Source organism: Callithrix jacchus, chromosome 12 (assembly GCF_049354715.1).
Source record: "Callithrix jacchus isolate 240 chromosome 12, calJac240_pri, whole genome shotgun sequence".
Lineage (NCBI taxonomy): Eukaryota > Metazoa > Chordata > Mammalia > Primates > Cebidae > Callithrix > Callithrix jacchus.
The window spans coordinates 70,604,100-70,617,763 of NC_133513.1; the positions used below are offsets into that span (position 1 = coordinate 70,604,100).

Genomic DNA, 13,664 nt, shown 5'->3' on the forward strand with positions numbered 1-13,664 from the left:
TCGTTTCCATTTAGCTCTTCTAGTTTCTATCTCAGTGAAATTTCCAATATGTTTATATGTATTGTTTACCTTTTCCATTAGACCTTTAAACATCTTAAGCATAGTTGTTTAAAATCACTGTATGATAATTCCTACATTTAGGTCATCTCTGAGTCTTTTCTGTTGTCTTATCTCTTGATTTTATTTGTACAGTCTTGTAATTTTTTTTTTTTTTTGTAAATTTTGATCAAATGCCAGACATTGTGTGTGTAGAAGACCAGTAGAGACCATGGTAAATTGTTTTGTTTTCTGAGACAGAGTCTCCCTGTTGCCCAGGCTAGAGTGCAATGGCATGATCAAGGCTCACTGCAGCCTCAACCTTTCTGGGTTTAAGTGATCCTTCCATCTCAGCCTCCTGAGTAGCTGGACTACAAGCACACACTGCCACAGTGAGCTTATTATTTTTTTTTAATTTATTTTTATTATTTTTTGAGACAGTCTAACTCAGTCACCCAGAGTGGAATACAGTGGCGTGATCTTGGCTCACTGCAACCTTTACTTCCTGAGTTCAAGCAATTCTTGTGCCTCAGCCTGTAGCTGGAATTACAGGCACTCGCCATCAGGCTTAACTAAGTTTTTGCATTCTTAGTAGAGACGAGGTTTCACCATGTTGGCCAGGCTGGTCTCCAACTCCTGACCTCAAGTGATCCAACTGCTTTGGCCTTCCAGAGGACTGGGATTACAGGCATGAGCTGCCACACCTGGCCACACCCATCTTATTTTTTAAATTTTTCAGAGATGGGATTTTACCATGTTGCCCAGTCTGGTCTTGAACTCCCAAGTTCAAGTGATCTACCCACCTTGGCCTCCTAAAGTGCTAGGATTACAGACACAAGCCATTGCACTCAGTAGTTTTTCTGCCTATAAATGAGTATGCCTCTTCTTCTGTTAGGCCATGAATAGGGGATTGAGTTAACTTGATCAGTAATTGAGTTGCATTTGGGTCTTCATGTTATTTCTTTCATTCTGCCACAGGTATTAAATTCTTCCAGCTGTGAACTGCTGTTACCTTATACTTAAAATAGTGCCCCACTTTCCTCAGTGTTCTTGCTTTACTTTCTCAGTTCTTTTAGGAGTTCTCAAATGCCTGCGCTATAGTATAATCTTGCCCTGGACCTTTCTTCAGCAATAGATTACCTTTGGTGGTTTAGATCTCATATCTGGGTACATCGTAGAGGCAGGGGGATGATTATCATTTCCTCTGATCCAGTTTAAGGTAGATCCTGGTACCTGGGTCATGGAGATAGGGTCTCCTCAGCAATCCTCTTCCCTTCTTCCTCTGGTAGTCAAACTGCCTTGAATCTGATGTGTATATATGCAGAAAAGTTTCCAGCCTTTCCTTGGGGGCATGATCTGTGTCTGAGTCCTGCAGATGAAAGGGTTCCCACCTTTGCTTCACACACAGACCAGTTTTGCTTCTGGCTCTCATGCTGAAGCAGTCCCTGTTGGCCTCGACTCTGGGATTGGAGGGTTTATTGTCCCACCCAGAGTGGCTTAAGGTATTTTAGTTTTTATTTTATCTTGAGACAGAGTCTCACTTTGTTGCCTAGTCTGGAGTACAGTGGTATAATACTGGCTCACTGCAACCTCCGCCTCCCAGGTTCAAGTGATTCTCATGCCTCAGCCTTCTAGTAGCTGATATTACAGGCATAAACTACCATACCAGGCTAATTTTTGTATTTTTAGTAGTAACAGGGTGTTGGCATATTGACTAAGCTTGTCTTGAACTTCTGGCCTCAAGTGATATGCCTGCTTCAGGCTCCCAAAGTGGTTGTTTCTGTATCTATGGATTCATGTCTTTTATTAGTTCTTGGAAGTTACCAGCCATCATCTTCAGTTACTCTTTCCCTCTTTTTCTCTATATTTGTCATCTTAATCTTTACTTACATGTGTATTAAATCTTTTCATTCTCCTTGCTATGTGCTTTGATAGTCTTTCCCATTTTTCATCATCTTGCTGCTTTGTGCCACATTTTGGATTAATTCTTAGGTTTGACTTTTGGTTATTTACTTTGCTATTCAGTGGTGTCAGATTTGCTATTGAAATGGAAAATCCAAGATGAATGTAAACATTTATTTTGAGACATTCTGTTTTCTTTTCAAACCTGCTTGATCTTTTGTTAATCTCTTGCTGCTTATTCATCATATTTTGTTTTTTAAGTGTTTTATAAAGTTATAGTTTCTGAGAATTTGAATATCTGAAGCCTAATGGATCATGAGGATTTTGGGGAGTTAGTACATATATATGGGGTCCAATATAGATTGTTTCTGTTAATTTATTTATAGTGGTTTGTGTCTTTTGTATGATTTTTGTTTGAGAACACAACATGGAATTCTTTTACCCTCATTCACACACACACACACACACACACACAAACACACATTTTTTCCAGAAACTTGTTTTCTCATTAATCCTTCTGTTCATGTCCCCTCCCCAAACCTTTTTGTATCTTTTTAGTGCTTACTCATGCAAGGCAAGGCACTAGGATAAACTTTTTTCTTTTTTTGAGACGGAGTTTCGCTCTTGTTACCCAGGCTGGAGTGCAATGGTGCGATCTTGGCTCACCGTAACTTCCGCCTCCTGGGTTCAGGCAATTCTTCTCCCTCAGCCTCCTCAGTAGCTGAGACTACAGGCACGCACCACCATGCCCAGCTAATTTTTTGTATTTTTTTTTTTTAGTAGAGACGGGGTTTCACCATGTTGACCAGGATGGTCTCGATCTCTTGACTTCGTGATCCACCCGCCTTGGCCTCCCAAAGTGCTGGATTACAGGTGTGAGCCACTGCGCCCGGCCCAGATAAACTCTTAATGCAAATTATTTCAGTTTATCTTCACAACCAACCAGAGGGAGGTGCCATTATTTCCACTTTAGAGGAGAAAGCAGCACCCTGAAGAGGTTCCATGATTCTCGTAGGGTCATACAGCTGGACGAAGGCCCAACCACCTTGTAAACCAGGTAGTGTGAGTCAAGCCTGACAGTGTCTATGAACCTCCTCTAAAGAGTGGTCTGCAGGGCAGTACTTCAACTGTGTGTCCCTTGCCGATAAGAAAGTAAGTTCATAATTTCAGTGTAAACATTTAACTACTTTTCTAGCAATTTCTCATTGCTCTGCATCCAAGTAAGTGACCAGTGGATCCATCTTTTTGAACCAAGCATGGACCAGGTTGGGTGTTGTTCAACTTACATGATGAAATGTGTATGCAAACCTGTGTTCTAGTTATGTGCAGTAGGACGTGAACAGAAGGACATGTGTCTGTCCACTGCAGATGGGGGTGGGCAATGACATCTACCTGGTCTTTCATGAAAGCTGGTTTGAGAGAAACCACAGTTGGTAAAATTTAGTGACAGTTAAGAATGTTTATCCAGAAAGTCACTCTTTGGTGCTGTTTTCTCTCTTGCTTTGCAGTCGTGTAATAGTGGCCTGAGCTTAGTAACTGAGGCAGAATTGTCACATTTGCCAGGGCTAATAATGATTCTTTTCCAATACCTGTGTATATGAGTGACTTGCTGGCAATACTGGAATGGAATAAATACTATGAATGCTTTAATTATCAACTAATAGTTGCTTTTATTGTGAGCTAGTGTGCAGTATGTGAAGGAAGCATATACTAGTCTAGTGTCTCCAAAGACTACATGGAGAATTGTAATTCTCGAGCATGTGATTGAAATTCTCTTCTTGCTTCTTCTAATAGTAGAAATAAAGGCACATACAGACTTGTCCTCTGTGTCATCTGCTACCTATCCTTGCTGTACTGGCACTTAAATATTAAATAGATGTTTACAGGACAGTGGTTGGTGTTGATAAACCCGTTGCTGTGACCGACAGTCAAGGTAATATAAGAGTTGCCAGACATTGGTCATGAAGGATTCTGCAAAAACTCTCACTATCTCCCAGAACAATCAATACATGCAGTGGTATACCCAGGAAAGGACAGTTTAAAAAGAACAAGTTCTTATTCAGTTGCCTGATGGTGTGTTGGGTGGTTCCCGCTATCCTAATAATATGATTTCAGATGCTATTTCAAACTGAAATGTTAAGATTATTAATTTGTGACTAGACAACAAAATAGTAAATTGAAATAATTAAAATAATAAATGGAGCCTGCCTTGACTCTTAAAGCTGTCTTAGTTTCATGATTCTTTGTTATTAAAACAAGTCACCTACTTAAAAGTAATTTTTTTGTTTTAAGTAAGTGCAAATGTGTTATCTTGGTAGGCAGTTGAACTTTCTCCTGACCATATCCATAGGGCTGCTACCAAATAGATGTTTGTCTGTAATTTCTTGCTTTGGAGAACCGTTCTTTTTCTTATGCTTAATGGATTATGAGTTGCACCATTCTGCGTGATTTTGGTATTGGAACTTGGATTTTCTCTTCAGTGGTTGAGTGCTATTGTGAAGGGTTTTTAAATTCTTTCTGTACTAACCCTTGATTTCCAAAATGCCATTATAAAAGAACAGAAACACTAAACAGTAACATTAGAATCTCCTGTCAAATTTGTGCTAAGGTTATGGTAGCAGTGGGTCAGAACAAGCTGTGTTTTCCTTATCTGCAGAAAATTATGCTCATTTAGAGTGTGGTTGCCTAAATACAGGAGAAGATGTTTTCTTTAATTTTTTTGGTGTTTATTTTTCCCACGGGACTTGGTAAATTTCTCCTGTTCCTACTCTCCCTTTCTTTCTTTATTTCCCTTTTATTAGATTTTAGTAGGGTGGGAAAAGAATAATGAAGAGATGCTTCGTGGTCTAGTCCTCATATTAACAGACAGTGATTACTTTGGGTGAGGGGAAATTACAACACAAATTAATGGTTCTGGTTATACCAAATTTAATTTCTAAATATAGCAATTAGAACCTGAATATGGAACAGGAAAATATCATAAAATTCTTCTATTTCCTCCCTATTTTCCCAGTCTACAAACAGATAAAACAGTATGAAAATGTTTCTTCCTTCAAAGAGTTTCTAATAATTTTGTTCACATTTTCATTTGAGAATTTATGGAGCTATAGGTAAACCTTGCTTCATTTATTTAGCTTTGGAAATAGAATTTTAATTTTGAATTGGGATATGTTTAGATATGCTGAGACTTGGCAAGCATTTTAGATAAAATGGGAAATGTACTGATAAACCTGAGAATGAGATTTCATGAGGTACCCTGTTTTTTCTCCCCTCTGTCCACTTTAATGCTTTGTGAATGGTACCTGGGGCTTGCTTCTTTGCTTGTAGGCCACTGTCTACCTGGTTCCTTGCTGGCTGCTTTTGGGGCAATACATTGGAAAGGTAATTTGTTTTACAGCTTAAGTAAAAATTTCTGCCTTTAGATTGGTAGGGGAAAACAGGACTAAGACTGAGACCGAGGTGATACTGCATGTGAGAAATCTGCAGGGAGAGGTCAAATGGACACTTAATGCTTCCTTTTTAATGATGCATAAGTTTATGCATATTATCAGGACACTGTATCCGATTTCATTTCGTTTTTCCTGAGGCTGTACTGAATATAGCATCCTGCTTTATTGTCCTCATTTATGTGCTCATTCCTGAGTTGATCAGCACCAAATGGAAAAAGAGGGAGCTCTGGGGTTTTATGTTTGGAGGACCTGGAGATCTTGTACTGATATTTTCTCTGGGTCTTTAGATGCCATGAGAGGCAGAATAACACCCCCCAATTAGAAACAAGAACTGGCAAAAACTTAGCTAAAGGTGGCCTCTGGTAAAAGCTGTGTTTCAGGCTATGTAAGGCTTTGTTAAGTTAGCTAGGTTTTAACAGCCTTCACCAGAAGAGTTTCTCATGTTCATTCAGTGGTCCTGAGAATGGCATTTTCTATTAATGAGCTTCGCCCAGAAATAAGTGGCTATTCTAAAACAGTGAATAATTTTGTTTGCCAAAGCTTCAGCATCCCAAGACCTGTGACACATCTTTGGAAGGCACATTTAGAGCAGGCCTAGCTTTCTTCAGCTTCTCCCTCCCCCGTCCTTTTTACATTTTGCTACTGTCCTTGGGAAGAACTGCAAAGGAAACCAGTGCTCTGTGAATACAGTGTGTTGATTATGAGTCCTTTTAAAAAATCAAGATATAATTCAGTTCACATGCTGTAGCATTCACCCTTTTAAAGTATATTTCTGTGGTTTTTAGTATATTCGGAAGGTTGTACAAACTTTTAGCCCCAATTCCAGAACATTTTCTTCACCCCAAAAATAAACTACAGTCATGAGGAGTCATTCCCCATCCCCCTCTACTAGAGCCACTCATCTACTTTCTACCAAAAATTATTTTTTGTGTTACAGTAAACTCTCCTTTCTCTATAACTTAGTGGTTAGATGGATTGGGGAGGGGGAGCTTCACAAGTAAACTCTTCAGGTTGATTTTTCAACTTCTCACAGGAATAATCTCTTAGTTTTTTATTTTCTACTTGTCACTTCTCGGCTCCTGTGTAAAGGGAAAGGTGATCCGCCTAGCCTCTGAGTCCACTTCACTTTTACTGCTTATAATAAAATTTACCAGTTATCTAAAATACTAAATGTGTGTTAGTGTGCAAGAAGTTGACTCTGACCTGATAATGAATTTGGTTTATGACAAACACCCTTTTGAATGCCAAGTCTAGAATCACTTGCAAAAGCTCTTCAGTTCCTTTCAGCCTTTCTGTTCTCTAACTTTTAGAATAGTCAGAATTCAAATCATATAGAACTTTGTCAGTCAAAACTAGAAAAACAGTTAGCTTGGATAGATGGCAGGCTTGGATATGTATATGTCAAATATGCCTTAAATGAATACTTTGGATTCCTGCCCATTGCACTAGTATGAAATCCTAGAGTTTGAGAGTTTGGAAGGCAAGTGGGGATTGATTTAAAGGAGGAGGGGAAGTAGAGTCCTCAGTAGTTTTCCTTGATTATAGTGGAAAGAGTAAGACATTGAGAAGCGTTAATGAAATGGGAGGTGTGTAAGGGAACCACTGGGGGAACCTGTAGACTGCTCACGGGGTGCCCTGGGCTGGTAATACACATTTATTAGCTGAAGGATTTTGTCTTTGTTGTTTAACTCTTTTGGACCATGCCAGAATGACTTAAAAAATTTGAGTGCTGGACTTTCTCCCAAAGCCTCCACTGTTTGTGTTTGTGTAGCTCTGTTTTTTAGTCAGTGTACTATGTGTGGCTCTCTTTTTTAGAATTTGTCAGCAAGCAGTTTCAGAAGCTGGCATACTTCCTCTAGGGCCACAGTGATGGAGAGCAGGGAGGGTGGACTTCACAGAAACCATGGATATTAGAATGTGTGGATGTTGGGGAAGCTGGCGAGTATATACAGAAATTGAAACCGCCGGAGTTGGGAGTGATGGTTGGAGCCTTTTACAGTAAGAGGTGGTAATTGTTTAATGTGGGTGCCCATTTGTCTTCTGCCTGTCTGGCTCTTGGAATATTATAAATAACAGGTGCTGGAGGCTTGGAATTCATGTGGCTTTTCCTCTCTCGATTTGGCAGACAAAACAGAGATGCATTATTTGGCATAAATGCATCAAAGTGTTGTAATTTAAAATAGTCTTTAGGCTGGGCGTGATGGCTCATGTCTGTAATCCCAGCACTTTGGGAGGCCGAGGCGGGCAGGTCACAATGTCAAGAGATCGAGACCATCCTGGCCAACATGGAGAAACTTCGTCTCTTCTAAAAATTCAAAAGTTAGCTGGGTGTAGTGGCACATGCCTGAAGTCCCAGCTAGTCGGGAGGCTGAGGCAGGAGAATCATTTGAACCCAGGAGGTGGAGGTTGCAGTCAGTGAGTCAGGATCACGCCACTGCACTCCAGCTTGGTGACGGAGTGAGACTGTCTCAAAAAAAAGAAAAAAGTTATTTAAATAGACTTGAGTTTGTTTAAAACAAGTATGCTCTTTCCAAAAAGATTAATTTTCTTCAAAGATGGTCAGGCTTTTCTGTTTAGACAGAATCATAATAAGCCTAACCTATTAAAACATTTTTTTCAGGGAGAGAGGAGGGTATCAACAGAAGAATATTTTCATCTCCATTGAATAATGCTTGACCCCCTTTTCTTCTATTTTTAAAGTTCACTAATCCCTCTGGCGACTTGATTCCAAAAAAATTCCCAAAAGGGAAATAAAGTAAAAAATGAAGCCCCTCTCACCCACCTTTACCCTTCACCCCCCAGATTCCCACTACCTCCTGATGACTAGTTTTAGCCATTTGCATAATTTTTTTCTAGTAATTCTTCAGCTATTCAGTAAACATGTAAATGTGTCCATGTATATTTATAATACCTTTTATTTTTTATTATTTTGAGACAACATCTTACTGTCACCCAGGCTGGTATGCAGTGGCATGATCTCGGCTCACTGCAACCTCCATCTTCTGGGTTCAAGTGATCCTCTTGTCATAGCCTCCCGAGCAGCTGGAACCGCAGGTGTGTGCCACCACACCTGGTAAATTTTTTGTATTTTTGTTAGAGACAGGGTTTTACCATGCTGCCCAGGCTGGTCTCAACTCCTGAGCTCAAAGTGATCCACCCACCTCTGCCTCCCAAAGTGCTAGGATTACAGGTGTGAGTCAATGCACCTGGCCCATAATGCCTTTTTGATGGCATATTCAAACCTATCCAAACTCTTTAAGTGACTTCATAAGGAGGTGATATAATTTTACTTTTAAGTGAGTTGAGTCTGCTCCAGTAAAAAATGTTGCCCAGATATTTTAATTGTAAACCTTTGAGATGTAATGATCTGTGAGAGTTATCATGAATTGATGTACATAGCATAGGACTTGACCTGTCTGCTACATGAGGAGGACCTTTCTGTAATCTGTTTATTTTTGACAGTTTCATAAAAGCTGCAGTGTGATATTTGCTAATTTCTTTCAAATATCACTTTAAGAATAAGGACCACATAGTAAAGGGGGGCTCTTTGGGGTAACAGTAATATTCATTTTTATAGACTCTGCTGAATTCCTCTGTTTTCCATTTCTTGGGTGTGTTGGTTCACAGCTAAAAATAGAGCTCTAATTAAAATGGGCACCCTTTCTGGAAATAAAAACTATATTTCAATTAGTTAATTTCCTGTTTCCTTAACATGTGTTTTGTTCTTTTTTTTTTTTTTTTTTAACAGCAAGCCAGGGCTGAGCAGGAAGAAGAATTCATTAGTAACACTTTATTCAAGAAAATTCAGGCTTTGCAGAAGGAGAAAGAAACCCTTGCTGTAAATTATGAGAAGGAAGAAGAGTTCCTTACTAATGAGCTCTCCAGAAAATTGATGCAGGTAAATTATCTTTTCTACTCCCTCATCTTCTCTGCCTATTTTCCTCTCTAGGGAAAAATGACTTTGATATAACACTTTGCTTATAACATTTGCTGATGAGGTTGTAGCTTAAGTTCTTTGGAGATTCAAAATACCAGGTAAGGGTAGCAGCAGTGATACTCAAGACTGTGTTTTTTTATCTCATCTGAATATTAGGTAAGCTATTTTGTATGCTGAGCATTTCCAAAAAATTGCTGATGAGCACAAGATCTTGGCATGAGATGTTGAATGTAGCATTTTTGGAAGTATGGGGATTAATGCCAAATGTGAAATATTTCTCCTTTAATGTTGAATCTATAATAAGTACATAAACTCTTTGGCAGCCATAGGTGGGTCTTTTGCACTAAAATATGAAGATATAAAGTGAAACATCTTTAGGAAATAGAAAGGTATCCAAGAGAGTTAAAACTACCCACAATCAACCATGTTCAAATGAGTGAATAGTATGTTCCTGGGCAAATATCAAACTGCTGTTAGAACTCAACATTGATGACAAGTAATATATAGAAGATGCCACACAAAACATGTAGGAAGGTTTGATTTTTCTAATTCAGAGGCTCATTCTCTCCCCCTCCCCTTTTTTTCTGTCCCTTCAAAACTTATGGTAAAGTACGAAGGTAAAATTTGCTTAGGGGAAATAGTTTGTGGGTATGAACTTAAAAATAAGTGAGATATTGAGTTTTCATTATTTAACAAAACTTGTTCAAAATAGTCAGCAGGTATAAAATTATGAGAACATTATTACCATTTTGTCTTTAGATGTTTGTGAAACATCCCCTTATAACATCATCAATAACAATTTCATTGATTTGCTTAAACTATATATATTAGTGAGGTTGTAATTAGAAGGTATTTGAGGCTTAAAAAAAAATCTTCCTAAGTTCTTTTGTTACCTCCCCACATAGATGATCCTGTAAGAGTATACTGGAAGCTCTGGTGTAGAAACTTTCATGTTAAGACCATAACATGTTCCAGGCAACTTTTACCCCTGTCTTTCTATTTGTCTCATTTTTCTACCTAATTTCTGAATAAAGATACTGTTAATCTTGCACAAAATTTGATTTATATGGTAGTTACTGAAATGTGAAGAATAGTGGTAATGGCGATTACTGTCTAGCAGAGATTTATGACAGAATTTTTGCACTGAAAGCTTTTGTTTGTCATTTGCATTGTGATTTGGAGAAAAATGGGTGGAGAAGGTTAGTTTGACCTTTGAGTATATCTTACCAGGGCAGCATTTAATGACTTATTTTACTCGGTGCTTGTTGAATCAAGGGGATGTAATTATGGCTTGCTTTTCCTTTTCCTAAGTGTATGTGTAATCAGGTGCCTTAATTTTTGACACTGCAAGAAACATTTTTTTCTTTAAATTGACATGGTTATTTTTTGACATCTTTAACCAAAGTACATTATAGGACCATCAAGACCTAGCCAGATCATGTTCCTTTTCTCAGCATATCTTCAGTATGAGTGATTGTATTGTCTAGAATTGGCCTCTCATTCACTTACGTAACCCACCTACCTTCCAAGAATATTGATGTTCCTTAAAATAAGATACTAAAAAAGAATGAAAACATAAGGACATAATGCAACAGCAAAGGAAGTTATTTATAGTTGTATACTTGGGGTTAGAAGGCTTGAACTTAAAATTGAAGCTCTAAACATCCTCTAAATAATGTTATAACTTGTAGAAATGTAGTGATTGTTTTTTCCTAATTCTTATGTCTAAAAAAGTAGCTCTTGGTCAGGAGAAAACAAAATCAGACCAAAATCATGGAAAAAATGTTCAGTGGATGGTGAATCTTTTTAAAGGGATTGAATAGTATATAAAACTGAACAAAATAAACTGTTTTTGCCAAAAGTGGTATACAATGTGTAACCCTAGTCTTCCTGTGGGTATGTCTTACGTTTGCCTTCAGCCAAAAGGGCCTAGTATGAAGGTGTGATTCTGTGAAAACATTGTTTGGGGATCTCTAGATTGATCGAAGCTTGTTGGTGATTCAGTTTGTAGAATCTGGACAGATGGATGGTTAGCATGTCCCTGAGACAATCTGTCATGCATCCCAGCTTGGTTTTTAGGCTTAATGTTGTGGTAAAATTTACATAACATAAAATTTACCATTTTAGCCGTTTTTGAGTGTGCAATTCAGTGGCATTAAGCATTTTCACCTTGTTGTGCAGCCATCACCAACATCTGTCTCCAGAACTTTTTCAAACGGAAACTCTGTGCCCATTAAACAATAATGCCCTATTTGCTTCCCCTGGTCTTTAGGGTTTTGAAAGGAGATGGATAACAGATAGTTTCAGGTTCAGGTCTCTGGCCATTTCTCAAGCTGTTGCCATTCTGAGGCATGATAGGAGATCTGTTGCTTTAGACACCAGGTATTACAACATGTCTGTGTTTTGATAAGTGCCTAAGAACCTACCCCCTATTGTTGGCCAGTTGGAGGGGTATCATAGCTGCAGCAGGGAAAGGGTTACTCAACCCTCAGGCTTCCAATATATATTTCCTTAATGGGTTCAACCAGTCTTTTGTTAAATGCCCACTCTTTCACCACCCAGCATGAAAATACTGTTTTCCATCTGCAAGGTTTTTGGAGTAATTGACACCAATAGACTTTTCCAACTATGTAATTATTTTAATATGGCTTTCTAGGATGTTTGCTTCTGGATAGGACCTTGCTATGAAAAGACTGCTAAGAGGTACCACCCACAGACAAATGGATGCATTGACCTGTTCACTATGAAAGTGTTCAGCATTTTTCACCAAAAGGCCACTGAAAAGACTGAGAAGGCTGTGTGCAGATCAATTTTTGTTTTGTCACAGTGCTTTGGCTATTATTTCTGATAGTGATTAGATAATGCTTTTATGTGCATTTCAAAGGGATTCTTTGATCCTGAGAACAAAATGAGACTTACTATAGAAGAGACATGTCTCTTCCTGTCTGCTATGGCCAAGTCGGGTATCCAATACCTTTAAAAATGGAATCAAGTTTACTTAAGCCTACATGAGAGGAAATCCCTTTGCTCTTTAAAAGATCCAGTTTGGGAGATGACTTAAACACCTCCATGTTTGTTAATCCTCACCAACAGGAAAGCAAACACACACAAAAGGGAGCTTGCAGCTCTTCTCCCTTGGTTTTGTGTCTATCTAAGACAGAAAATACCTGACTGAGAAGTCTACATCTTTCTGAGCCCAGGCCATGGGATTAACTACCTGACTGGTGAGAAATTGTTCCAAAAAGAACACTGTTACTTTTGCTAAGGTTAGCCTGAACCTACATTAGAGCTAAATTCTACTCTTGAATGCCTTGAAGAGAGGTTGTTCTTTAATCATTATTTGTAATTAGAACTTTTCTTTAAGAGGTGGTTGTGAGCAAACTTGTCAGAATTTTATATACAGGCTGGGCATTGTGGCTCATGCCTGTAATCTCAGCACATTGGGAGGCCGAGGCAGGTGGATCACTTTGAGGCCAGGAGTTTGAGACCAGCCTGGCCAACCTGGCAAAACCCCATCTTTACTAAAAATACAAAAAATTAGCTGGATGTGGTGGAGCATGCCTGTAATCCCAGCTACTTGGTAGGCTGAGGCAGGAGAATTGCTTGAACCCAGGAGGCAGATGTTGCAGTGAGCCGAGATCACACCACTGCACTCCAACCTTAGGGATAGAGTGAGACTCTGTCTCAAAAAATGAATTTGATATACAGTAAGTCTTCACTTAACCTTGCTGATGTGTTCTTACAAACTTTGTCTTTAAATGAAATGATGTATAATGAATCCTATTTATTGGTTTATTTTTGAGACAGAGTCTCACTCTGTCACCTAGGCTGGAGTGCAATGGTGCCATCTCAGTTCACTTTCCGAGTAGCTGGGATTACAGGCACCTTCCATCTTGCCCAGCTAATTTTTGTATTTTTAGCAGAGACAGGGTTTCACCATGTTGGCCAGGCTGGTCTTAAACTCCTGACCTCAAATGATCCGCATGCCTTGGCATCCCAAAGTGCTGGGATTATAGGCGTGAACCACCGCGCCCAGCCAGTGGATCTCATTTTACCAGAGACTGATATAAACAAGAGTTAAGTTCCTACTGCATATTTCTGGTCACAAAAACATCACCAAACTTCCAAATAAAGACCTCAAACACTTCTAATATTAAACACTGAAATAAATTGAATTATGTATACATTTTTAAAAGATTGATTAAGAACAAGTAAGATAATGTCTTAACCAATTATTCCAGTTTAGGGTCGCAGGTGGCTAGAGCCTGTCTTGGCAGTTCTGGAGAGCTTAGGTTACAAGGTGGGAATCCACCCTGGACAGACTCCATTCTATTCCAGGG

The 13,664-nt window shown here is 38.9% G+C and overlaps 1 protein-coding gene across 1 annotated transcript in view; it reads left to right on the forward strand.

Annotated features, from left to right (window-relative positions):
- The window catches only part of CCDC6 (coiled-coil domain containing 6), a 114,831-nt gene that overhangs the window by 45,716 nt on the left and 55,451 nt on the right, over window positions 1-13,664 (forward strand). Inside the window, exon 2 of the mRNA XM_002756339.6 lies at window positions 9,136-9,285. Coding sequence (XP_002756385.1) covers window positions 9,136-9,285 — 150 coding nt within the window. The remainder of the gene's footprint in view (window positions 1-9,135; window positions 9,286-13,664) is intronic.